This window comes from Nelumbo nucifera, chromosome 2 (assembly GCF_055504915.1).
Source record: "Nelumbo nucifera cultivar China Antique chromosome 2, China Antique-T2T, whole genome shotgun sequence".
In the NCBI taxonomy this organism is placed as follows: domain Eukaryota; kingdom Viridiplantae; phylum Streptophyta; class Magnoliopsida; order Proteales; family Nelumbonaceae; genus Nelumbo; species Nelumbo nucifera.
Genome location: NC_142650.1, coordinates 95,763,471 through 95,790,695, shown reverse-complemented (window position 1 = coordinate 95,790,695; position 27,225 = coordinate 95,763,471). Strand labels below are relative to the sequence as shown.

Here is a 27,225-nt window from a genome sequence, read left to right as displayed (position 1 = left end):
TCTTTCATAAATAGAATTATGTTGTTAAATCATTAATTCATAACCATCTTACTAGGGATCCTTGGTTCTCTAATCAGTGGCCAGAATTGGGGTGTGTTTTGTTGCATGGTTGCTGCCTTCTGTGATCTCTGATGAATTTGGTTCTTTGCACCTATGATGTTTTAGGTTTGGGTAGTCAATGTGATTAACATGTTCAGTCCTGAAATTTGGGAATGTTGAGTCCTGTCTTTGAAATCGCTATTTCTAATGATAAACTCTTTAATTTTGTAATTTTAATATAATATTTGCATTTTCTTTCTCTTCATTTTCATATCTTACCACTTGGTTCTATGTCTAGGATAGAGTAGGATTTTCACTTTGTATTGGACAAATTGAGGCTGCACCTTTTTGTTCTCTACCTTGTATTACCATATTCACATGTTTCAAGTTTATGCATTATTTGGTAGATTGAGCCGATAATATATCTTTTCTACTTATATCTTGTCTTTTGGATAGATAGATAGATAGCATAATATATTGGGGTTAGGGGAATAAAAAGGACACATCTGTCTTTTACTTCATGTAGATATTGGCCTTTTTTTATATATTGGTATTTTATAGGATATTTTTATTGACAAATTCTCACCCAATTAACTGATAATTTTATTTTTGTTAGGTATGGATCGAGGTAAAGAAGTAATAAATAACTCAAATGATGATGTAAACGTTGACTTGTCATGTGCAATGGAGGGTAATGCTTCATTAGGTGGCAATTCATTTGATGGAATCTCTAAGAAGACATGGGCAGAATTAACTTCAGAAGACATAATGGGAATGAAATTTGAAGATGCTGAGGCAGCCTGGAAATTTTACAATTCATATGCAAGGGAGATAGGGTTTAGTGTTCGGAGAGATGATAAGAGAGTTGTTGATGGATGTATTTTGTCTCAACGATTTGTATGTGCTGCTGAAGGACATAGGAGCCAAAAATACCTTAATCGTGAAAATCGTCAACGGCCACCTCGACGCTTAACAAGATTTGATTGTCATGCGACTCTTCGTGTTAAATATGACAAAACATTGAAGAAATTGGTGGTGGTTGACTTCGTTGCTGAACATACACATGAACTTGCACCTACCCCTAATTCAATGTTCATGAAATCACATAGAGCATTAAGTGAGGCTGACAAGGCTCTAGTTCCTGTTCGACAGAATGTAAAGGTTAAAAGAAGAGATCTTGTAAAAGATTTTGTTGATTCAGAAAAAAGAGATCTTGTAAAAGATGGGGATGAAGAAACAATATTAGATTTTATGGAATCCAAAATTGAGGACGATCCTGGATACTTTTATGAATATACCGTTGATGAAGAAAAGCATCTCGATAATCTATTCTGGGCAGATTCAAGATCTCGTGCAGATTATTGTTGCTTTGGTGATGTTTTGGTATTTGATTCAACTTGTAAGATTAACATTTATAATAAGTCACTTATCATTTTTGTTGGAGTGAACAATCACCACCAGACAATTGTATTTGCATGTGTTTTATTAGCGGATGAGACAACTGAATCATATGAATGGACATTGAAAACATTCTTGAAAGCAATGAATGGAAAAATTCCCAATTCTGTTATCACCGATGGTGATATAGCAATGGCTAAATCAATCCAAAAGGTATTCTTGGGATGTCAACATCGATTATGCTCATGGCACCTTAGTCGGAATGCATCGGCGAATGTGAAAATTGATGGCTTTGTTGAGGAGTTTAACAAATGCATGAATTTAGAAGGAACACCTCAAGAATTTGAGCTTGCATGGATGGAAATGCTAGCAAGATACAATTTAAGTGAACATGAATGGATAAATCAGATCTATGGTAAACGAAAACATTGGGCAGAAGCATACTTAAGGGGCCAATTTTTTGCAGGAATGAGGAGCACTCAACGATGTAAGAGTCAGAATGCATATTGTAATCGATATTTGAAAGTAAAAGATAACTTTATTGAGTTCATCCATGATTTTGAATTAGCTCTATCGCGTAGTCGTTCTCGTGAGGCAAGAGAGGATTTTGAATCAATGGTGACACAACCAGTTGTTGAGGATCATTTAAAAAGTTATCGAGCTCAAATGGGAGCCACATATACTAAGAGTTCATATGTGGAGTTTTGTAAGGAACTTAAGAAGGAACAAAGTTTTTTTGTAGCGGAAACTCAAAGGCATGGCGAACATCATCATATTCACACTATTTCTGAATTTTTACATCCAGAACATTCATGGACAGTTTCATATGATGCTCTTGAGAAAAAAGCAACATGTTCTTGCTTGGTGTTTGAAGGGACTGGGTTTCCTTGTGGGCATATGATTGCTGTTTTTAAGGTGGAGCAACTTAGAGATATTCCTGCAAGTTGTATTAAGAAAAGATGGACAAAACATGCTAGATCTGGTATTGAGTTAAATAACCTTAGCTCCACCATGCAAATAAGCCCTGAATTTGCATGTACGATTCGATATGCTGAGCTAACAAACATGTGCAATCGTTTGTGTTACTTGGGGTCAAAATCATTAGAAGGATTTCAACAGGCAATTGTTGGCATACATAAATTGGTGGAAAGCTTAGAAAGTGTACAAACCAGTTCAGTTTCAAAAGATCAAGTAGGTGAGAGAAGCACTACACCTCCTCAGTCTTGGAATTTTGTTAGGGAACCTATTCATGATCCTTCCATAATTCAGACAAAAGGTGATCCTAGTAACAAGAGACTGAAGACTAATGATGAGGTAAAGAAAAGAAATTGTGGGCATTGTAACAAGGCAGGGCACACAAGGCGTACATGTTCAATTTTACTTTCTCAAAAGCTGGGTGAGTATAAATATAATAATTATTCACAAATTTTGTTTTCTTTTTGACTGTAGCTCAAACATTTTCTCTCTTGTAGGTGCCATCCCAAGTCATATGGGACAATTATCATCTGATGAAGAGACGGTGTTTATTCCGCCAAGTAATGAACCTGAGCATAACAATGACGATGAAAGAATGGAAGCATCTGTATGAAATGTATCAGTTTCACAGTCATCTAATTAATTATATCAATCAAAGCATTCTGCTCCCTCCTACAATCAATTGAACCATTCAAGGAAACAGTTTCATTGATCGAAGTTCATTCGCGAGCAATTCCATTGATCCTCTAGGCTGCAAGCTGTTCTCTATTTAAAGTGATTAGAAATCAGAGTTCATGCTTGTGAATGTGTTTCTTGGGAGCATGTTTTATTAGGGGATTGACTTATAAGATACCAAAGTTTAGTTTGTCTTTTTTTTTTCTGTTTCAAATGGTTTTTTATTAGGTATTCACTTTTTTGAACTCAGGATTCTACTTGGAAATGAGCTTGGCTAGGGGTTTTCTGTTTTATTTTTTCACATTTGTTTTTCTTGTTGTTCTTCTTCAGTCAAGTTTAGTCCTTTACATTCAATATGACAGAAGTAGATCAAGGTCTACCTATGTGTATATTTATGCCTTTCGAAAAGTGGTCGAGTTCATGTAGATTCATCTGTTACTTAGTGAGGGCATTGCCTCCATGGTACAAAGCCTATTGAGAACAAGTTCTTTTATACAATCTCTAACTGTATATTAGCCATCAATGTCAGTCTTGAGAGTGTGTTTTGTAATCGGGTTTTCCTTCAGCAGTAAAAAAACTTTGCCTTAAAAAATATAATTGCTTAAAGCTTGCCCAGTATAGCTATGGGTATTTCCATAAATTTTATATAATCATTGTGTTCCTGCCTCCAATGTTAGTCTTTTCTTTTGAATGCAGATTTATAATTTCTGCCTGATATTGTTTTGTTAATATAAGTATTCTACTTTGTTTCTGAAGCGCACCAATTTTGTGGAGCTTGTTAAAGTAGGGCTATGAGCTTGTCTCTGACTCTCTGGTGGAACTAAAAACCATTTAGTTTTAATGAATCTTAAAAGCAAGGTAAACAAACAATATTTTCTCTTCATTATATTGTTTTTTCCCGCTTTAGTGCCAATTGCAATCTCTGGAGATAGATTGAAGTATTGAACATGTATTATCACTTAAAATTTGCTTGTCATTGCCAATTTATGAGTTTTTAGTGTTTTAGTTCTTCACAGAGAATAAGGCATTTGTTTGGTTATCTCCACCTTTTTTGCAGCCTTAGCGGTATGTCTTCAGAAGTGGAGCAGGATATTGTTAGTGAGAAGTATTTGGAGCACCTATTGTTTCTTCTAGAATAAAAGGTGGGGACAGAACAGCCAACAAAGTATGATGGAATGGTCTACTGCAACTATGACATTTGCGGCTTGGTGTTACGAGACAGGTAGATATTGATATTTAGATTGGACCAGTCTCTCTCTAACTTTTGGATGCTTCAGGAATTCTTATGTGAATAATTGGCCTCAAAATTAATTCTGTTATTGATAAAAAAGCAAGGGTGTGGGAAGGAGTCATTTGTTTTGAGCTCAATTGTAATAGCTAAGTTCTGTTATGGAGAGTTAAAAAAGTTTACCTCTCCTATTTTGTAACTGTTCTATATTAATTTTAATGAAATTCTGTTATTGGTCAAAAAATTGATAAAAAAAATATTGGCCTAAAAAATATGTTTGACCTAAATTCATTTCTTTTCTGTTAATGGATGGTATATTAGTCATATTGGGTTTGCATTTTTTTTTTCTTGATTTAATTTTCATTTCTCCAGGCAGAAGACTTTACCTTTATGCTACATTAATATGGCATTGTAATTTATGAGCATGTATATACAGGCTAAAATAAGAAAAAGAAATGGACAGGATGGGTTCACTACTAAACATGTTATTTACTCAGACTGCTGCAAATTCTATATTCTTGGTTGGTTTATTCTTTAACTTAAAATATTATTGACATTTAATCATTTAATTTAATTCTAAACTAGAGAATGACCCTCCACTTCTTTTTTGAGTGGGTAGACACGTCTGAGGAAGGAAGTTTTTGTTAGAGAGTGGGACTAGTCACTTTTCAGATGCTCTTTCTTGAGAAAATAAGATACCACTGTGTCTTAGAGAGAACTTCTCTAGTTTGAGGGCTTTGTTTTAATATATATATATATATATATATATATATATATATATATTAAGTTTCTATTTGTTGCATCTGATATAGAATAGACTTTTACAGTCTACAAGTTGTTGGTCTTGTTTTCATCAGAGTTAGTTTTATAGTTGTCTGCACTAGCATTTGATATAGAATGCTATATCAGATGCTCTTTCTTGAGAAAATAAGATACCACTGTGTCTTAGAGAGAACTTCTCTAGTTTGAGGGCTTTGTTTTAATATATATATATATATATATATATTAAGTTTCTATTTGTTGCATCTGATATAGAATAGACTTTTACAGTCTACAAGTTGTTGGTCTTGTTTTCATCAGAGTTAGTTTTATAGTTGTCTGCACTAGCATTTAATATATATATATATATATATATATATATATTAAGTTTCTATTTGTTGCATCTGATATAGAATAGACTTTTACAGTCTACAGGTTGTTGGTCTTGTTTTCATCAAAGTTAGTTTTATAGTTGTCTGCACTAGCATTTGACGTTGCTTCTTGTTTATCAGAACAGGGCCAACCGTTTACTGTAGCGAAACTGTTTTCGAGAATGCAACTCTGGAGCTGGTTAGATATTTCTTCTAGAATGAACTTTAACCTAAATGGGAACCCATGCTTGCATGCTACAAGGTGTTACAGGAATACCCTCGTTCAGAGAAATGATTGCCACTGGGTAAAAACGGTTTAATAAAATAATGTGATTTATAAATTCTGTAGATCTGCAGAATTGATGTGCTTATTTATTTATTCCTATTAATTTTACCTCTACAATGTTCTGATTTGCAGTTTGTTCCTTTTGCAGTGATCAAGAATTTATCATTGGCCAAAGGATACGGATGGAGAGACATTGTTGTGTGAAAAAGGTAAAACCATTCTTTCTTTGCTGTATTCTTCTTTCTGGTTTGGCTTCTTTTCTTCACGTTCTTGAGTATATGCTGTTAAAACTGTTAATACTTAGTGTATTATGGGCCGCAGGGGTACTGTGGTCTTTTTACATACTTTTATTGTTTTATTATGTCGCCCTAGTATATAATGGAAAGCTGGTGCTGCCAGCCAAGATTTTTGGCTTCTCTCTTCCTCTCTTCTCCTCTCTCTCACTCTTCCTTCTTGTTCTGGTTTTTCTTTATTTTTATCAAGAAAACATGTATCAGAGCAGGTTTTGTGGGCCTGAAGACAGATTGAACTATTTTTTCCCCTTCTTTCTGATTTTCATATTGATCTCAGGAGAAAGTACATTAGATTGATATGTGAGTAGTTTCTATCTTCTTTCCCTTTTTATTTCTTGGTCGTGTGCCAAGATAAATCTGGCTTGTGGTGACTGAATGCTGTGAAGTTTTTGGTGGTGTTTAGCACCTATATGGATCATGTGATCCTTTTGTACCCAAGTGGGTGGAGGTTTTAGATCAAGTATGACCAGTGGTGGCTGTAACAGCTGTGGTGACTGTGGTAATAGTGTGGCCCTTTAAGTGAATGGCTGATCGTAGGGCCTGTTTATCTTGTTTTTTGGTCTGGTGGAGAACCTAGTACTTTCTGTGTTTCTGGCCCCACAACAGTGCTGTCTTTGTCTTGTCAGGGGTGTGCACTTTTTTCTGGCTAGCTAATACAGTAGTCCTAGACCTTTCTTTTTTTGTGGTTGAGACCTTTGATTTGTAGCTGAAAAGTGACTCTTTGGTTTGTACACCATGTCCTCTAAGAATACAACTACCTTGGGTATGTCTTCTAGCCAAGGTGGACTAAGTGGGAGTATGGACTTGACCTTTCCCATGGCTGTTATCCCTCTAGATGGCCTTAATTATCCAGGGTGGTTGAAAGAAATTAAACTCTATATTACTGCAAGGGGAAAGATAAGGTATATCAATGGGAGAGTTAAAGAAACAAAGTCTGGGAGTGCTGAACATGGCAAATGGGAAATAGTATGGTGATGTAATAGTTGCTTGTATCTATCCTCCCACAAGTGAGAAGAAACTTTATGTGGGCTGAACAACTGTTGAAATTTGGGAGCAAACAAAAAGCACCTATTCAAAACAGAGACGCTATGCAAAAATCTATTAGTTGCAAGCTACATCTACTACACGCAACCAAGGGGAGAGAAGTCTTTCAATGTATTATTCAGATTTGACCTCAATCTGGAAGGAGCTGGATCACTACCAAAATATGAATTGGAAATGTGATAATGATGCTAATGCCTACAAAACCCTAGTTTCCTAATAGAAGGTGTTTGCCTTTATTTTGGGGTTGAACTCTATGTGTGAATTTATTAGGGTTCAAATCCTCGGAAGTAAAGATCTCCCTTCAGTTTAAGAAGTTTATGCTTTAGTGCAATCATAAGAAAGTAGAAGAAATGTGGAAATGTGATGAATAATTCTGAGGGGGAGCTAGTTGCTTTGATAGCTTGGTGTGGTACTAATGCGAATGGTGGTAACTCCTTTAAGAAGGGTGATTCCTAGAAAAGAGTCGAGGACAAGGACAAACTTTGGTGCATTCATTGTCAATGGTGTAGGCACACTAGAGAGAATTTTTGGGATCTTCATGGGAAGTTGAAGTGGGCTTAGAAGTTAAGTAAAAAATCATTTTATCAAAATAAGAAGCCAGGCCAGCAAAGCCAAATGAAGTATATAATTCAGCAAATGTGGCAACTCGAGACCACTTGCACCACTATATCTCAGGATCATCTTTATGCTTATGATCCAAAGGAAGAGATTATCAACTCTTTTCGTGATCATTTGGAACTGTATGCTAGGACGCTTGTTAGATGGACTGTGGTCCTACTTCATCTACCTCCTTTGCATCTGCATTAGGTAACTTTGCCACTTCTTTCCATGTGTCATCTCTTACATCTGAATCTCCTTGGATCATTTACTCTAGGGCCTCAAATCACATGAAGGGTAAGTCTAACTTGTTTTAGGCATATAACCTCTCTAGGAGATACAAGGTGGTACTAGCTAATGGGTCGTTTTCTATCATAGTTGGTCAAGGAACTATCTCCCTTTCTTTTGGCCTTGCACTTTCTGATGTGCTACACGTTTCTAAGTTACCTATTAATTTACTTTCCATTAGTAGTATTACTCATTCCTTAAATTGTTCAATAACCTTTACTTTCCATTGGTAGAGGTAATATGGTGAATGATTTGTATGTGTTGGAGAATAAAGCTAGTCTCGTTGCTTTAGAGACTATGAAGTCAATCTAGTAAGAGTTATGCCTATTTATGGCATATTCATCTTGGCCATTTGTCATTTGAGTCTTTAAAAATTGTGTTTCTATATTTATTCAAGTCTTTGTCAGTAAATGAGTTGTAGTGTTAAACATGTCAGTTGAGCAAGCATTGTAGAAACTCTTTTCCTTTGAGAAATAAAAGATCTAATTTTCCTTTTCATATTATCTACTCTAATGTTTGGGGCCCTGTTTCTTTGTCTTATGAAACAGGTTATAAATACTTTATCACAGATTGATGACTATTCTTGATATATCTGGTTTATCCAATGCGATCCAGTGATGAGGTTCCGAAGATTGTGCAAAATTTTCAATGCATGGTATTTACCCAATTTTAGACTGAGATTCACATCTTCTAGTTTGACAATGCAAAAGAATAATTCATAGTGATCTTACAGAATTTTTTGCCTCATGCGGCTCTTTTCATCAAAGTTCTTGTGTTAAAACACCTCAACAGAGCAGTGTTGCTAGAAGAAAGAACCATCGCCTCCTTGAAGTTTCTCGTGGCTTGTTATTACATATGCATGCTTCCAAACATTTCTGGATGGATGTTCAACCGGTATGAAGAAGTTCAATGACCTGGTCAATCTTTGTGAGTTGAAGGAATTCCCATTACTTCAAGCCATCTTTACTTGGACTAACTTTCAGGAAAACCCAACCTGCTCAAAGCTGGATCGTTTTCTTTTAATGCAGCGTGGGAAAATCTTTGGAGGGGTTTGGTGACAAAAGCCTTACCTAGAGTCACTTCTGATCACTGTCCTATTATGTTAGGACAAGAACGGTTAGGTAGTGGGCCTAGGCTTTTTAGATTTGAGAACATGTGGTTGACACACCCGGATTTTGTAAAGAAGGTTGGGGAATGGTGGAGTGAGGAATTGAGGGGTGTAAAATGGAAAGGAGTGTGGTTCCACAAAAAAACTGAAAATGTTGAGGGCCAAAAGAAAAGAGTGGAACATAGATCTGTTTGGAAGAATAGAGGAGCACAAGTCCAACTTACTTTCAAGCATTGAGGCTTTGGATGAGAAGGAAGCCCAAAGAACAATGAATGAACAAGAGAGGAGTCAAGATGGAAACTAAAAAAAGAATTGGAAGAAGTGCTCTATTAGAGAGGAAATCTCTTGGAAGCAAAAGTTAAGGCATAGATGGATCAAGGAAGGTGATGGGAACACCAAATATTTTCATGCTTTGGCCAATGGGAGATGGAGAAAGAATTCTATGACCAAATTAGAAATTGATAGAGAAATCTTCTCTTCTCAAGAAGAGATAGCAAGGATTTTTGTGGATCACTTCAAGTCAAGGATGAGAGGACCTCTAAACATTAGAGAGAGGTTGGAAGGATTAGAGTGGCCAAGGCTAGACAAGAGCATTTTAGGTTGGCTGGAAAGGAGCTTTGAAGAAGAAGAAATCAAACAAGCGGTGTTCTCTATGGATAGATCAAAGGCACTAGGTCCAGATGGTTTCACCATGCCCTTTTACCATGATTGTTGGAGAATAATTAAGGAGGATCTGATTGAGGTTTTCAAGGAGTTTGAAGAGAGACATGTGATTAGCCCTGGAATAAACGCCACTTTCTTAGCTCTCATTCCAAAAAAGATTGATGCTAAACACCCAAAAGACTATAGGTCCATTAGTTTGGTGACGAGCATATATAAAATCTTGGCAAAGGTGCTACCCTTAAGGATCATAGTGGTCTTACCATTTATCATTAGTCAAGATCAAGGAGGAGTTTGAAGAGAGACATGTGATTAGCCCTGGAATAAATGCCACTTTCTTAGCTCTCATTCCAAAAAAGACTGATGCTAAACACCCAAAAGACTATATGTCCATTAGTTTGGTGACGAGCATATAAAATATTGGCAAAGGTGCTACCCTTAAGGATCATAGTGGTCTTACCATTTATCATTAGTCAAGATCAAGGAGGAGTTTGAAGAGAGACATGTGATTAGCCCTGGAATAAATGCCACTTTCTTAGCTCTCATTCCAAAAAAGGTTGATGCTAAACACCCAAAAGACTATAGGTCCATTAGTTTGGTGACGAGCATATATAAAATCTTGGCAAATGTGCTACCCTTAAGGATCATAGTGGTCTTACCATTTATCATTAGTCAAGATCAAGGAGCTTTTATACAAGGTAGGTAGATAACCAATCAAATCCTAATAGCAAATGAATGTGTAGAGGATATGAGAAAATCAGGGGGCCCAGGCTTTGCTTGCAAGTTGGACCTTGAGAAGGCATATGATATGGTGGATTGGAGTTTTCTCTTGTAGATACTTAGGACTTGTGGGTTTGGGGAGAGATGGTACTTATGGATGATTGGTTGCCTCACTTTGGTTCATTACTCTATGCTAGTGAATGGAGTGGTAAAGGATTTCTTTCCAATCTGCAAAGGTTTGAGACAAGGTGATCCTCTTTCTCATTTTCTTTTTACTTTGGTGGCGGATGTGCTGAGTAGATTGATATCAAAAGCAGATAGGGAGGGGGTAATAGATGGTTCGAAGATCGGAAGGAACAATGTCTCTGTAACTTATCTCTAGTTTGCAGATGATATTATCATTTTTTGTGAGAGAAGCGAGCCAAGAAGAGTGGGAAATCTTAAGGATCTAATATTACGCTTTGAGAGTGTTTCCAATCTAAAGATCAACTTTGAAAAAAGTTGTGTAGTAAGGGTCAATCTGGATGACAATGAAGTTGAGTTGATTGCTAACTCTTTGGACTGTTCTATTTCTTCTTGGCCCTTGACTTATTTGGGTTTACCTTTGGGTGGGAATCCTAGGGAAAGCAGATTTTGGTATCCAGTTGTTGAGAAATTTGAAAGAAAGTTGGCAGCTTGGTAAAAGAATTATATCACTATGGGAGGAAGGGTAACTTTGATTAAGGCTACATTTGCCAAATTATCAGTCTATTATGTCTCTGTGTTTAGGATCCCCTGTAGGAAGGCTAGGAAATTAGAAAAAATGATGAGAGATTTTCTTTGTGAACTAGGGGAGGAGAAAAATGATCACTTAGTTATTTGGGAGAGTTTGTCGCAGTAAAGAGGCGAGGTTTGGGATTATGGTATTTGGTCCTAAAAAAATGAAGCTTTATTGGGAAAGTGGCTATGGAGATGGCCTCTAAAAATAGAAAGTTTGTAGCACATGATTGTGCTTAGTATTTGTAGAGAAGATGGGTTGAATGGCCCATAGACTATTTATCTTTTTTTTTTTATTTTTTATATTCTTTGCTGTAATGGGCCTTAATCTGCGCTTTATTCTTTCTTGTGTTATGTTTATTAATTTTCTGCCCAACTAGGGACCTCTCTGTAAATTATTAAAGTTTAACTTAATGAAATGGAATTAGGGGTGTAAGAGAGATGGTTATGTTCAAAAATCTCTCTCTCTTGACCCTAGTTGCCGCTACCTTCTTATTCTCCTCTCTTCTTGAAACCTGATTTCTACTACTTCCTTTTGATTTTCTGCAACTTTTTGAACAATCCTTTTCAAAAGGCTGTTTTTCTTCTTGGTATCAGAGAAAACTCAACTTTTCTCTTTTTTCCCATACATAGTGTGTATGGAGAACTGAATCGTATGAATAGTTAAAGAAACCTATTTCAACCCAGTTGTCAGTGGTTTCTGGAGAGAAGGGGATTGGTTTTGTCGTCCTTCTGACAGATTTAAGTGTGTTGTTCGAAACCCTAATTTTTTGGAGAAATCTGATTGTGGACCCCACAAGGAGTTTGACATGGGTGTTCAGTGACTAAAAGTCTCCTCATCCTTCATCTTGAAGATCGAATCAAGTGGATTGGTGTTTTGTTAAGTCTACAAGGAGCGGCTGAGATTTCTCTGTTTCTCCCGACTTTTGGGTGTGACTCATGTAGCTGGTATGGCTGCATAGAGGTTGGCTCACAACACAGTTTTTGTTTTGTCTTCATTTGTTGTTATTTGAAGTTGTCAGAAGTTATTTTCTAAGTATTTAAGAAGATGAACCCTTTAGAAGTTGAAAACAAGCATGTTGCTGAATCCGGACAGGTTCCGGGAGCCTCTGTAGGCTCTCTACTGGCTATGACCATAGTCAACTGGATGCAACTAATTATCTGGCTTGGCCACAATCAGTAAAAATTCATATCTATAGTAGAGGCAAATGGGGTTTTATCTCCGGGAGCAAGAAGACTCTTTCTGAAGATGATCCATCATATGAGAAGTGGATGCAAGAAAATTATACTGTTATTGGATGACTTGTGAACTCAATGCAACCGCAGATTAGTCAGCACTATTTGTGGATGAATTCAACAAAGGAAATTTTGGATAGTGTTGCTGAAACCTATTTGCAGGAATTAAATGTGGCCAGGGTTTACAAGCTGAGAAGTGATGTGAAGAATTTGAGACAGGGGGAGAAACTGTTAGCTGTTTATTTCTCAATACTGAAGTCTTTATGGCAAGAAATTGATTTGATAGAAGCTGTAGCCTGGGACACCACTAATGATGCTGAGACCTATAGGAAACTTGTTGAGAGAAACATGGTGTTTGAGTTTTTGACAGGGTTGAATCCAGAGTATGACATCACAAAACAAAATATTTTATCCAAGGATAGTGTTTCACTGTCTCAAGCCTATGCCTTGGTAAGCAATGAAGAAAGCAGGAGACTTGTCCAGGTTCAAGGGGCTGGTCTTAATGATCACTTTGCTAATATGGGAGTGAAACCCAAGGGAGTTGCAGGGACTCCAAGTAGCTCAGGGAAGAAAGAAATTATTTGTGAGTACTGCAAGAAGCCAAAACACACTAAAGACAAGTGTTGGAAATTGCATACTGAGCTTCTTCCTCTCCGGTTTCAAAAGAAGTATGGAAATATGAAGGCAGGGAGTGCCAATATTGCTGCTGGTTCAAATAGTGACAGATACCAAACTAAAGAGATGACTGCTAGTGAGCAGTTAGCAACTATGAAGGCAAAATATGAGAAGTTTGGAAAGATGATCAGTCACCTAGAGGTGTTGTCTCTTCTTCCAACCCTCCAGGAAATTCAATCTCTTCTGCATTTGCTCATTCAGGTATATGGGCTTCTGCCAATCATGCAAATATTTCACGTAATCGTAGGATCCATTGGATTATTGATTCTGGTGCTTTTGATCATATGACCAGTCTTTCCACTTTGTTTGTTTCTTATGATTTACTTCATGGCCGTGACAAAATCATCATAGCCGATGGCTCCCTTGCCCCTATCTCCGGCAAGGGGACCATCAAGGCTACAAATTCCTTGGTACTTCCCTCTGCTCTTCATGTACCCCAGCTAAATACTAATTTGTTATTTGTAAGTAGCCTAACTAAGTCATTGAACTTCTGTGTCACCTTCTTTCCTTTCTATTGTGTTTTTCAGGATCTGGAGTCTCAGAAAGTGACTGGGAATGACCATGAGGCAAATGGAATATATCTGCTAGACACTCCTGGATAGAGCCATAGATAACCTGCAAAAGTTGCTTTTGAGTCTATATCTATAGAGTCCATCAGTCGCCATGTTATGTCATTTTCGTTTGGGTCATCTTTCTTTTTCTGCATTAAGTCATTTTATTCCCAGAACTGTTTAAGGGAATTAGTCTGTCCAGTCTTCATTGTGAGTCGTGTGAATTGTCAAAACATTGTAGAAGCAGTTATCCTCTGAGTAATAAAAGATCTTCTTCATTTCATATTGTGCACTCTGATGTGTGGGGGCCTTATCACTTACTTTTTATGGGTAGCTACAAATATTTTATCTTGTTCATTGATGACTTTTCTCGGTTCACTTGGATATTTTTGATTAAGTCCCGTGATGAAATTCCTAGACTTGTGAGGCAATTCTATGAATTTGTCCTAACTTAGTTTGATACCGGAATTAAAATTTTTAGATCATACAATGCAAAAGAATATTTTGAGAAAAACCTGACCTGCTATCTCACTGACTTGGGGGTTATTCACCAAAGCTCCTGTGTAACGACCCTAGAACAGAATGGAGTTGCTGAAAGAAAAAATCGGCATATTGTTGAACTTGCAAGAAGTATTTTATTTGCCTCACATGTCCCTACAAAATTTTGGGGTGATGTTCTCACTGCAACCTACCTAATCAACTATATGTCATCTAGGGTTTTGGGGTTTAATCTCCCTTCAGTCTTCTTCATCCAGGCAATGATCTTTTTCCTATTCCTCTCTGTGTCTTTGGCTGCACTTGTTATGTACATATCCCAAGTGTCTAGAGACATAAATTTGAACCAAAAGCCCACAAGTGTATCTTCTTTGGTTATTTTCCCACACAAAAGGGTTACTGTTGTTTTGATCCAAAGACTGGCACTCGGTATGTCTCAATGGGGGAGAATGTGTATCTTCTCTTCCTTTTATGATTCTTCTCAGGAGGCATTGTCAAAAGGGGGGGAATTTGTCACAGTTATTTGCTCTTCCCCTTCTTGTCCCAGTTGAGTCTTCTGTTAAGACTCTTCATCCTTCAAATGAGTCAATGGAGGATCACTCATTTCATTCTCATTCCAGTGTTCCTATCCCTCCTCCTTTACCTCATCGTCCTCTTTTTAATCCTAAGTTGTATCAACGGCAGAGAACCAGAAGTGAGTAGATTGTTTCCCCTACAACACATGAGCCTCTTGCAGCTCCAGTCATAGAAGAGACAAGTACTGATACATCCCCTTCAGAGTCATCCTTCCCAGACCTTGATATCCTTATTGCTATTAGGAAAGGAAAAAGGAAATGTACTATACATTGCATTTCCAAACACCTTTCTTATAGTTTGCTCTCTCCATATTTTGCCTACCTTTCTTCTGTTTCTTCTAACCCAATTCCCAGGTCTGTGTCAGAAGCTTACTATTCCAGAATGGAGGGATGTTATGAGAACAAAAATTGATGCCCTGCACAAGAATGACACTTGGGAAGTGGTTGATTTGCCTGAAGGAAATGATCCAATAGGCTATAAGTGGGTTTTTACTATCAAATATCACGCTGATGGCACCAGTGAAAGGTACAAGGCTAGGCTGGTTGCAAAAGATTATACACAAACATATGGGATTGATTATCTGGGGACCTTTGCTCCTGTTGCAAATATGACTTTTGTGAGAGTTCTGCTATCTCTAGCTGCACACTCAGACTGTCCACTTTATCAGCTGAATGTAAATAATGCATTTTTGAATGGAGAGTTACATGAGGAGGTATATATGTCTCTTCCTCCAGGGATGTATGAAACAAATATGAAAATGAAGGTCTGTAGGCTGAAGAAATCTCTTTATGGACTTAAGCAGTCCCCTAGAGCATGGTTTGAAAGGTTTATGGCTGCTCCTGTTAGTTTTGGCTATGTACAGACACAGTCTGATCAATACCCTCTTTGTGAAGGGGAGAAGATCCTTGGTCGTTTACCTGATTGTCTATGTTGATGATATTGTTGTGACTGGTAATGATGTACCAGGGATTAATGATCTCAAATATTTCCTTCATACAAAATTTGAGATCAAAGATCTGGGGGAATTGAGATACTTTCTTGGCATAGAAATTGCTAAATCCAAGGATATGATCTTTATCTCTCAGAGAAAGTATGTACTTGATTTGCTCTCTGAAACAGGGAAGATGTGTGCTAGACCAAGTTGCTACTCCTATTGATATGAGTCATAAACTCTCTGCTTCAGATGGAATATTATTGGAAGATAAAGATTCTTCTAGAGACTACTTGGAAAACTTCTCTATCTATGCATGACTTGGCCAGACATTTCATATGTTGTCAGTTGCATTAGTTAGTTCATGCATGCTCCTAGGGATTCTCACATGGCAACAATAGAGAGGATTATGTGTTATTTGAAGGGTTCCCCTGGAAAGGGAATTCTATTTGCTAAGCATGGCCATATAAAACTTGAAGCCTACACAGATGCTGATTGGGCCAGAAACATTGATGATAGAAGATCTACCTCTGGGTACTATAGCTTGGTGGCAGGTAATATTATCTCTTGGAGAAGCAAGAAACAATCAGTTGTTGCCCGATTTTCAGCCGAAGTTGAATACAGAACCATGGCTCATGGAGTTTCTGAATTACTATGGCTTAGATCCTTGATGGAGGAACTGGGTATTGAGCATGATAAGCTAATGATGTTATATTGTGATAATCAAGTTGCCATCAACATTGCTCATAATCCCGTGCAACATGACAGAACTAAACATATTGAAATTGATAGACACTTCATTCGAGAAAGAGTGGCTTCTTGAGAGGTGTGTCTACCTTTCATCACTTTTGAAGGACAGTTAGCTGATTTCCTCACCAAGGCATTCCCAAGGCTAAACTTCAGCATGATACTGACAAGCTTGGCATGATTGACATGTATGCTTAGCTTGAATGGGAGTGTAGAGAAGATGGGCCGAATGGCCCATAGGCTGTTTATCCTTTTTTATTTTTTATGTTCTTTGCTGTAATAGGCCTTAATCTGGGCTTTATTCTTTCTTGTGTTATGTTTTTTATTTTTCTGCCCAACTAGGGACCTCTCTGTAAATTATTAAAGTTTAACTTAATGAAATAGAATTTAGGGGTGTAAGAGGGATGGTTATGTTTGAAAATCTCTCTCTTAATCCAATTTGCCGCCACCTTCTTCTTCTTCTCCTCTCTTCTTGAAACCTGATTTCTACTACTTTCTTTTGATTTTCTACAACTTTTGAACAGTCCTTTCTTTTCAAAAGGTTGTTTTTCTTCTGTATTCATGACCGTTCTGTCTCTGGTTGGGATGTTGGGCATCTCATCGGGCTACCCAAACGACATCGTGGAAGGCAATACATGGCGTCCTCCCCAAATTCCTTCAATTTGTAAGGTATGATACTTGTTCCGGAAATTTGGTTCTTTTTTGGGAAGACACTTGGGTGGGTAATCAACCTCTAGAAGACCTATTTCCTTCTCTATATGCCATTTCCCTTTATAAAAAGGAGGTTATCTTCGTCTTTCTTCCCCCTCCAATTTTACCTTTATCCTTGAACTGGGACTTTGGTTTTTGTAGGGGCTTAAGGGAGGAGGAGCTTGCTTGTGTTACTGAACTTCTATCCATTCTAGAGAGTGTTTGCTTGGATCTCTTTTCTCCTGATAAAAGGGTGTGGATTCCTATCCCAAAAGGTTCTTTCATTTGTGCATCCTTCTTCAAATCCCTTTCTTTGAGTACTTTTTTTGACCCTTTCCCAGTGAAAGAAGTTTGGACAAAGCCTGTGCCCCCCAAAATTGTTGTTTTCTGTTGGGAAGTGTACATTGGTAAGATTATTACTTTGGAAAACTTACAAATGAAAAAAAAAACATTTTATTTGTTTGTCCCCAAACTGGTGTGTACTGTGCAATTCTTATAGTGATGACTGTTACCGCTTATTGGTTTCTTGTTCCTTTGTTGTAGCTCTTTGGAATTGGATGTTTGTTTTGTTTGGATGTAGGTGGAACCAACCAGTAGAAGTAAAATCATTATTCTCACCAATTACCTTTGCTTGCCTAACAAAAAGCGGGAGGAGTATGTGGAGATGTTTTAGAGCAGCCACTTTATGGACAATTTGGGAGAAAGAAACGCTAGAATTTTCCAAGATAAAGAGAGGTCCTTTACAGAAGTGAAGGAATGTATCTTAACCAGGACTATCCATTGGTTGAAATCCTTGGCTTCTTTCAGCTCATTTTTTTTATCAATAACAGTGAATTTTATTAAAGATTGAGAAAGTACATAGTTAAGGAGCTAAAAAATTTTAACTCCCTAATACATCAATGTATACCCAAACCGTAAAACAAGTACAATACAACCCAAAAAATAGAGTTTCTATTCACTCCTTGCCTACCTAAACCATCTGCCAATGAGTTTGTACTTCTCTTTACCCATGTACAACTAACTTCCATATCCTTGCTCAGCCACTTAAATTTCCTCTTTTCATTGTTGTAGTTCTAGAGCTTGGAATTGTCCTCTTTTAGCCAGTTCACTACAACTTCAGAATCACCTTCTATGATCAATTTCTTAATATGCATGCCTTTGACCCTTTGTACCCCTTCAAGAGCTCCTAGTATCTCAGTCCTCAAGGAGTCTCCCACCCCAATTGGACCAGAACACATAGTTAACAGATTCCCTTTTTCATCTCTTATCACTCCCCCTATTCCGGAGGGCCTTGGATTGCTCAAACTACTGCCATCAAAGTTCAGTTTGATAAAGCCGCTTGGTGTAGGGGTCCAACAAGAACTTGAAGCTTTCTTAGCTGAAGTTGATTCGACAATTTCCTTCAAATTCCTTAGCATCTCATCAACTGAGAAATCAACAAACAATTCCAAAGTTTTTAACCAACGTATCACCCTAATGTGAATAATCTCCAATATTACTTCCAAGCTTCTCTCTTTATCTAGAAAAATCCATGAATTTCTCTCCTCCCAAGCAGTCCAACAAACTGCAGTCCTTACACATCTCCACATGAGCTTTGCCTTTTTTGTTATTTAGTTGGGCATGGAAGTGAATAAACTTTGCACATTCAAAGGGGGAGTTCACCTGCACCCAAACAAAGAAGTAAACTATTCCCAAATGTTTTTTGCAAACTGACAGGAAATTAGTAAATGGTATCCAGACTCACCATCAAATTTACAGAGGACACACCAATGAGGAGACAAACAACTGTTGGGTCTTTTTCTTTGAAGTAAATCTCTTGTATTAACTCTTTCCAAAAAGGCTTCCCAACAGAAACTCCCAACCTTTGGAGGTATAGGTTGACACCACACCTCTTTAATAGGAAATGACAGTCCAACAAAAGAATGTTGTAACAGGGCGTTGAAGAAAGAGGCACAGGTGTAGGAACCCGAGGGAGTGAGTGTCCAAATTCTATTGTCTTCCTTTGTTGGCTCTAGGAAAATCCCTTTTAAGGATGGATAATAAGGCTGAAATACAACCTAATTCTATGTCCTTGATCTCTCTTCTCAAACCCAGGTTCCAACCGATTCCTAAAGGTGAATTGGAAGGTACAAGGAAGGAGGAGATTGGTTCATTTTTAAGGGTAGAGATAGCAAAAATAGTTGGAAATTGATCTTTCAAAGGGGAATCCCCAAGCCAAACATGTTCCCAGAATTTAATTAGGTTGCCTAAGTGCAAGTCATACCTTATCCAAGGAGAGAACACGGGCAAAGTAGCTTGAATAGCTTTCCAGGGAGATGCTCTTGTAGTCCTTGCTAGAATCCCAGTCCCATCCATTGTTTGCCACCCCATGAATACTTCCCACTATTTTAACCCAAAGTTTTTCTTTCTCCACTGAAAATCTCCATAACCATTTCCCTAGTAATGCTAAATACAACCTAATTCCTATTCCTTATGTTCCCAATTCCCAAATCTCCATAACTATTTCCCTAGTAATGCTAAATTCCTTATGTTCCTACACACCACCTCCGACCTAACCCTATGGTCCTTCTCCTCCCCTAGCTCCCATAGAAAATCTCTCATAAGTTTTTCCAGCCTACTAGCCACCCTAACCAGAATCGTAAAGACTGACAAAAAATAGAATGAAGGTTAGCTAATGTGAACCTAATTAAAGTAATTCTCCCTCCAAGAGACAAATAGTTTTTCTTCCAATTCGCAAATCTCTTTTCAAACTTCTCCACAACCGAAACCCAAAATTCATCTCTCTGAGGATTATCTCCCAATGGCAAACCAAGGTAGTTTAATGGTCAATTAGATTTGATATTTGCTCTTTTCTCCTCTCTCTTCTCTCTTACTCTTCCTTCTCGTTCTGGTTTTTCTATTTTTATCAAGAAAACATAGGCATTTCATGGTAATGCATTTTTTCTTCTTCAAAAAACAATATACTTGATATGTTAACCACAAATTGTTTTCACTGTCAATGAGAAATAATTTTTTCTTCCTTTCCGATATGGAATAGTAAAAGAAATATTTTTGATGATAAAGTGGTTACTTCCTACCACCCAAAATAAGGTTAGCAGGATTGAACAAAAGCAGCATGTAGCTGATCCTTTTCTCTAAATTATGAAGCAAGGTGCCAACCAGTTGGTTGGTAAGGTCTCCTTCTGGTCGTAGTGGAGACTTGGGATTGAATCCTGCCTGCACCTGGGTTGGGGGGGCTACCCCCTGTTGTGTAGCCCTTCAGAAGATTTCAAAATAAAATAAAATACACCTCAACCCCAGACCCTAGTTTACCCCCAAGGTGTGTGTGGGGTGATGAATATTTGGTTTGTTGTGGTTATTGCTGTCAATTTTACCTGTTCATGGGGATGTGTAGTGAATGTAGAGAGGGTGGAACACAATTTCTAATTATGAAGTCCTTGATTCTTTTCTTACTTATTGGTAATATAATTTGGAACTCTCGTGCTGTATTTTGCTTGAGCTTACTTTTTTTAACAAAATCCATTACCCAATGTTAGTCAGTTGGTCCCAGCTATCAGGGGTCTTGAGAGCAGTGGACTGGATACAGATATGGCATTTTTCTTTTGGGTACAAAGTGGCTGCTCTCGGACTTGTGTTCCTAAAAAAGGCAATAATACACCAGAGAAACAAGTGATCAATGAACAGCCTCACTGCACAAAAATATGATTATTTAAAGGTGGCTATGCTGGTGCAATCTATATGGTATACTTATGAGGAGAAAGTTGCATCCTCTACTTAAAATTTGAGGATAGCTGTCTTCCATCTTTTTTTTTTTTGTGTGTGTGTATAATTGTGTATATCTGATGTAGACTTTCTCTTTTGTCTTAATAGGATATATGCACAGAAGGGGTGGATAAAGAATCTGGTGATAGAAGGGCACTCCAAGGTGGTGGTGGACTGGATAAAGAATCCGGATTCAGTGATATGGTGCTATAGAGATGAAATGAAGAAATTCAAATGGCTAACGCAACATATGCAACGTACCAACCAGCTGGTTGGTTAGGTCTCCTGCTAGTCGTAGTTGAAACTTGGGATCAAATCCCGTCTGCACTTGGGGGGGGTATTGGATGGGACATGGGGGATGGGCTACCCCTCGTTGTGTAGCTCTTTGAAAGATATCAAAAAAACATATGAATCTGGTTATATATGGGTGGGGAGGGAAGCTAATATTTTGACCGACTCTTTAGCCTAGCAAAGGGTAATGAGGGATCAGTTGTTTTGGACACAGTTGTAAATCTCTTGCTGTTTTTTTTAAGTGTGAGACTGCACCTCTCACCTCTCTTTGGGATGCTTGTAACAGTTACTATTTTTTTCTGATATCAATGAAATTTTAACTTTATTTATAAAAAAAATGATATATGCACAGAGATACCTTTTCTTAGAGAATGAGAGAGAGAAGAGCGGTAGTTTCAATTGGAATGATCATCAGTATGTCTTGGATACCAAGATCAGATAATGGTGTAGCAGATACATCAGCTAAGTGGCCATTTGATAACAGCCTAAGTGGCTGATTGGCTGATGCTTAAATATTCCACTATTAGCATGTTTGTTTTGTCCTGCTGAAGCATGCAAAGACACTGAAAGGGTTCATAATCATTAAGGAGCCTAGGACAGGACCTACTTAAATTTTGAAACTGAAATAATGAGTTATAATGTGACTCTTATAGCCTGATAATATTTTTCAATATGACAGATAATATCCTTGGGGACTAAAAGAAAAAATGGCAAAAACTAAGGAAAAATTAATAGTTTAAGGGTGAAAGAGAAGAAGAAAGTTTCAGAGCAAGGAAGAACAGATGATTAGGAGTAACCAAATTAACCGAAATTCTAAGAGGGAAAGCCGAAACTGGACCCGGATTAAGGAAATACCGAAATAACCAAACTGAATTTCTTATTCAGTTATTTTGGTTAAAATTGAATTTCATTGTGGGAAGTTGGAAAATGCCTATTTGACCCATTTAATAAGTGTTGTCAATACCTGTATAAACACATAACACATCTCCCTTAAAAACACAAATGTTAGGAGCTGTGGTTTCAAAGGCACACCTAGTGCGCTTAGGTGTGTCCTTGGTGTTCCTTGTGCTCAGCCCAGGCATGTGCCTTTTTGAAATTTGTGCATTTTGCTTCTTTTTGTGCCTAGCTTTGAAAATGCTATTCATTCATTCATTATTAATACAACTTCCCCTGCTAGCATTTGTGTAAGCTATTAACCTCTTATGCTTATGATTAGAAAAATAGGGTTTCCTTTCCTAGTACCTCCTTCAAGCATAATAAGATCTTTTCTATGGTAGCCAAATGAGTATCTAGGAGCATGTATAAACTAGCTAATCACACTTATTGTATAGGAACTCTTGGGCCACATTTCTAGAACAGTCCCTTGTCATCTAATAACTCACCATCAGTGACAGAGAGCTTATGATTCAAGTCTATAGGAGTGAAGACAGATTTAACATCATAGTTTCAGCTAGCAAATAAAAATATCATCCTTGAGCAAGCAACATCAATTCCCAAAAAATGAGAGGAGAGAACTCAACTTTGTGCTAAGGAAGTTTTTGTGTTTGACAATTTTCTGCAAATCATCATCAATCACTACAATATGATCCACATAAACAATAAGTATAGTTACCCAAGTGTCTCTCGTCTTCACAAAAAGAGTATGATCTGAGTATAAATGTAACAAAATCTGATGAGTGCATTATGGATCATTATGGATCCTCTCAAACCAAGCTTGGTGTGACTGTTTGAACTCATAGAGAGATTTATTCAGTTTACACACTTTACCTTGCATCTCCTTATCATACATCCAATGAGGGAGAGACATATAAACCCTTTCATACAGATCCCCATTCAAGAACGAATTTTTAACATCAAATTGATGCAAGGACCAATTAAGGTAACTCCTCCAAAAAACATTCAAAGGTTTTCAAAATCTTTTACCAATTGGGCGGCAATGATGGATGGAAATCAGCACCTCACTTCTCCAAGTACACACTATTGATCCTAGTGTGTATGGAGTAGAAAGGAGAAAAAAAAGAGAGAACAAGTGATACCAAGAAGAAAAAAACAGCAAAAATTAATGAAAAATTAGTAGTTTATAGTGAAAGAGAAAGAGAAGGATTCAGGGCAAGAGAGTCGAAGAGATGAGTGAAGAAAAGGGTTAGGAAAAGAGAACAATCAAAGCTCTCTCGAGCCCCTGCATATTTACTTTTTAGGGTCTGTTTGGTTCGTACTCGGAATCGAAGCCGAAATCTTCTGGAATTGGAATTGGAATGATCCATTCCCATAGTCCACTTGGTTCAGACAGGAATGAAAATGGAAATTAAAATCAGCAGGAGTGGTATTTCATTCCCAAGAGAAGGGCAGGGAATGGTCATTCCCTCAAATGAGGGAATGACAATGACATTCCAGCAGAAATGAGAATAAGATTCCGATTCCATCTAACCAAACAGTTGGAATCGGATGGAATCGGAATAACCCATTCCGATTTTATTTCCAGACCTTTATTCCCGTAAACCAAACAGGGCCTTAATTCTAATCATGAAGTACAGAAGCCTAAAACTACCCTTAATAGGGCAGATGAATAAATAAAAAAAAAAAAATGGACTGTAGGCCCTTTAAGTACAAGTACAGCAGAAGGCTAAACTAACTGTAACTGTAAGGGTTGCATTGCTTTATTGGCCTGGACAAATGGCTGCTTGGCAGTATCATTGTAATTTGTACATTTACTTATAGAGAGAGATAGAGAGAGGATTATGCATAACTTCCCAACAAAATACTTGTTTTAGGTGGATGATCCCAATAAAGTGTTTTCATTAGGAATTCCAACAGGGAATCGTAGGAGGACAAAGCTCTAGAGGCAGAATTAGAAGAAATGGATTTTCTTAAATTGCTAATCTAAATTTGGTTCGTGGTTGTCTCCTGATGTTTCCTTCCTTTGTTTTGCAAGTGGATAGTCTACCCTATGCGTCCCGTTCTTTTGTTGATTGGATTTAGCAGTGGTTCTTTTTCCTTTTTAGGTGCAGGTGATCTCCTCCCCTTGAGATGGAGAACTTGTTAAATCTTCATTTAATTCACCAAAGGAAGGTGGGAAAATTACTTTTGAGATGCACCAGAATGGTAATTTTTTGGATAGTGTTGAAACAGCAAAACACAATAGGCTTCTTAGGCAAGACAAAGTATGTGTGGTTTCGTTTATGTATTTTATTCAATGTTTGTAAAATTGAGAAAGGTAATAATCACAATTATTTATGATAATTAGGCGCCACTAGGCACCACATTAGCATGATAGTGAAAAAGCGTCTAACCATTTGAGGAAGTTTTAAAAAATTTCCCTAAATGATAGACGTGCACAGAAACCAAAATCATCTTTTGCTATTCTCAATGTATATGAAAGAGCATGAGAGGGAAACTGCTGAAGTGACGCCTATATGGCAGTGTTTATTAAATAAATGCCTACGGTTTCAAATACCCTCAAAGTCTAAAGGGAAGATTATGGAAGACATATTGGTGAAGGTGGTTGATTAATGGTGGTTGACCCCTTCTCTATGGATGACATTGCTAGAGGTTTGGCAATGGGTGGCTTTTTCATCGACCTCCAAATTATCCATGAAAAATAAACATGCCCTACGAAAACCAGTCAGAAGCAAACATGTAAATGTTTTCTCACCAGTTTACTTGTGATCAGTGTTTTTAGCCTGATTTATGTCTTGTTTCTATAAGATCCAGATTCTCATATGAGCCAACGAATTTTCGAACAAGAGGCCAATATTTGTTGTTTCTTCGAATTGGGAGCGGATTAGCTGAAGACAACATCATATACACCAGGCTGGGGGCTACCTATCACGAGTAAACATGCCAGTGCTTACTGTGATAGGTACTCAACACTGGGCTGGAGGTAACTCAGCCTTATGTGTACAATTTTGTCTCCAATTCATCCAGACTCGTTTTGATGAAATAGCTTAGTGGCATTTTTTGCATCCAAGATACAATTTTTATCAAACAAAGCTTCTGACATTTCTCTGTGGGACCTAACTTGAAACACTAGAAGCCATGTTCCAAAAATCCTCCCAAACAGACACTTAAACTGTGCTGGAGCTGACTCTAAGATGGCGATTGACAGGAATTCACATCTCCGCCCTACAAGGGTCCACCCCACAATGTCCCACAGCACATCCCCACCATGTATTGATAACATATCTCGATGATAGTATCAGAACTAATGATGTCATCATCGGGACATATTCCCAATACATGACAGGGATGCGCTGTGGGACGTGGGGCAGCCCCTTGTGGGGTGGAGATATGAACTCGATTGACAGTCTTCTTCAAAAAGATAATCCCCCATGGCATTGCGAACAGCTGATCCAGGACTGCAGGAACATGCCAAGTGATGGTGATCTTCATATACCATACTCCCACATTTGGAGGGAAGAAACCAAACTGACTTGAAAATTTAGGAAATATATATGTTCCATGGACATGTGGAGAGGGTGATGCATGGTTAGGATTGTGTACTCATTTCTAGGAAAAGAACCAAAGTCTCGAGACTGATGATAAAATTAAAAAATAGATACTTTCAATTAGGGGTGAGCACTATTCGGTTAAAACCAAATCAGAAATTTTGGTTTTGATTTTTTAGGTTTGGTTTACCGATTTTTGGTTAAATTGGTTCAGTTAATTTAATTTTTGGTTTTGATTTTTAGAATTAAAAATTTAATTAATTGAACTTTTTATTATTATATGTAATATATAATATATAATATATAATATGTAAGATAAATTGTATAATATGTCACATATAATATTAATAAAATATATAATATATCATAAAATATTTAAGGACTGAACCTTCAAAATTTTACATACATATTTGTCCATCCATCTAAATTACGGAAAATGCTTGGCTCCTACACGTTATAGGACAATGTTTCCTACCAAAAACATTTTATACAATAAATTTAAGGTATAGGATTAGAATTTAGGAATTTAGGCTGCATTTGGCAGTCCTTATTTTAAGGGCTTATCTCCTTTTTACAATTAAAAACCTCAGTATTCATAGAGGCATTTTAACAGCAAAAAGGAGATAAATCCTTAAAATAAGAAATGCCAAATGCAATCTTAGTGATTTAGGTTTTAAAATTTAAAGATTTAGGATTTAAGTTTTAGGGTGGTTTAGGGATTTAGGGGTTTAGGCTTTAAGATTTTTAAGGGTTTAAACTTTAAACTATAAGGTTTAGGTTTAAGGATTAGAATTCAAGATTTAGGGTTTAGGTTCCAGAGATTAAAATCTGAAAATTAAGAGATTAAAATCCGAACATTCCCCGTAATATTTGAATGTATGGGCTTGAGGCCCATATCATCTATAAATGGTATTGAACAGAAAGTTTACATAACATTCTCCCAACAAAAAAGGCAAAATCCTGGACTTGGGTCAGGTCCAGAAAACTATTACCCAGGGCCCATAACCATCTTGCAGAATGGACCATTAAGTGGATCCCACCACTACAACTCATTGGACATACAGTCAATCATCTAGCAATGACATTTTCGACAATTTATGTTTTGTAATTTTGTATGGTGGGCAATTTTTTTCCTTTTTCTTTGATGACACATAATAAACGCTGATATCGTTGACATTCAGTGGGGCCAGTGTTGACCCTCGAGTCTGGGGCAGGAGTGCAAGTTTCCATCTAGACACCTAATAACTTACCACGTGGCAAATGTTTTTTAAAAGGTAACCTTTCCCCACCTAACAAAGGGAGATCGTATCTGCTCCTGACACCTAGCGCCTCACACGCACATCCATTGGGAACATCTCCCGTGAATATTAGTCAGCATTATCTGATATCTCTAGAATATCTGACTCAGAGTTCAGAGGTTTAACCCATTTTAAACACCGTGCAAATATTTAGTTAAAAAAAAAAACCATTTTTAACAAAGTTTTAACCCATTTTTGGGCCACCAAATCGTTAAGCTGGCAATGGCATCATTCTGATCACCCTCATTTAGGACATACGGCGAGTTACGGGTTCACAACCGGTTTCGAGTCCTGAATGCTCTAAGCCAAGCTTATGGAAGGAAGAAAGGGG

General features: G+C 37.4%; 1 protein-coding gene across 8 annotated transcripts in view; it reads left to right on the top strand.

Moving 5' to 3' along the window:
* The window catches only part of LOC104590281 (protein FAR1-RELATED SEQUENCE 5-like), a 40,981-nt gene extending 19,500 nt beyond the window's left edge, over window positions 1-21,481 (top strand). For 2 of the 8 annotated variants that reach the window (XM_019196488.2, XM_019196487.2), the window contains exons 3-9: window positions 656-2,833; window positions 2,910-3,019; window positions 3,844-3,945; window positions 4,145-4,309; window positions 5,587-5,750; window positions 5,880-5,940; window positions 20,969-21,481. In XM_019196488.2, the coding sequence (XP_019052033.1) occupies window positions 658-2,833; window positions 2,910-3,019; window positions 3,844-3,882 (2,325 nt within the window). In that variant the 5' untranslated portion in view covers window positions 656-657 and the 3' untranslated portion in view covers window positions 3,883-3,945; window positions 4,145-4,309; window positions 5,587-5,750; window positions 5,880-5,940; window positions 20,969-21,481. Of the gene's footprint in view, window positions 1-655; window positions 2,838-2,909; window positions 3,581-3,843; window positions 3,946-4,144; window positions 4,310-5,586; window positions 5,751-5,879; window positions 5,941-8,501; window positions 8,609-20,968 lie in introns of those variants that run through there. The other 6 variants (XM_010248875.3, XM_088899244.1, XM_010248874.3 and 3 more) reach the window with 6 other exon arrangements.
* The last annotated feature ends 5,744 nt before the right edge of the window (window positions 21,482-27,225 follow it).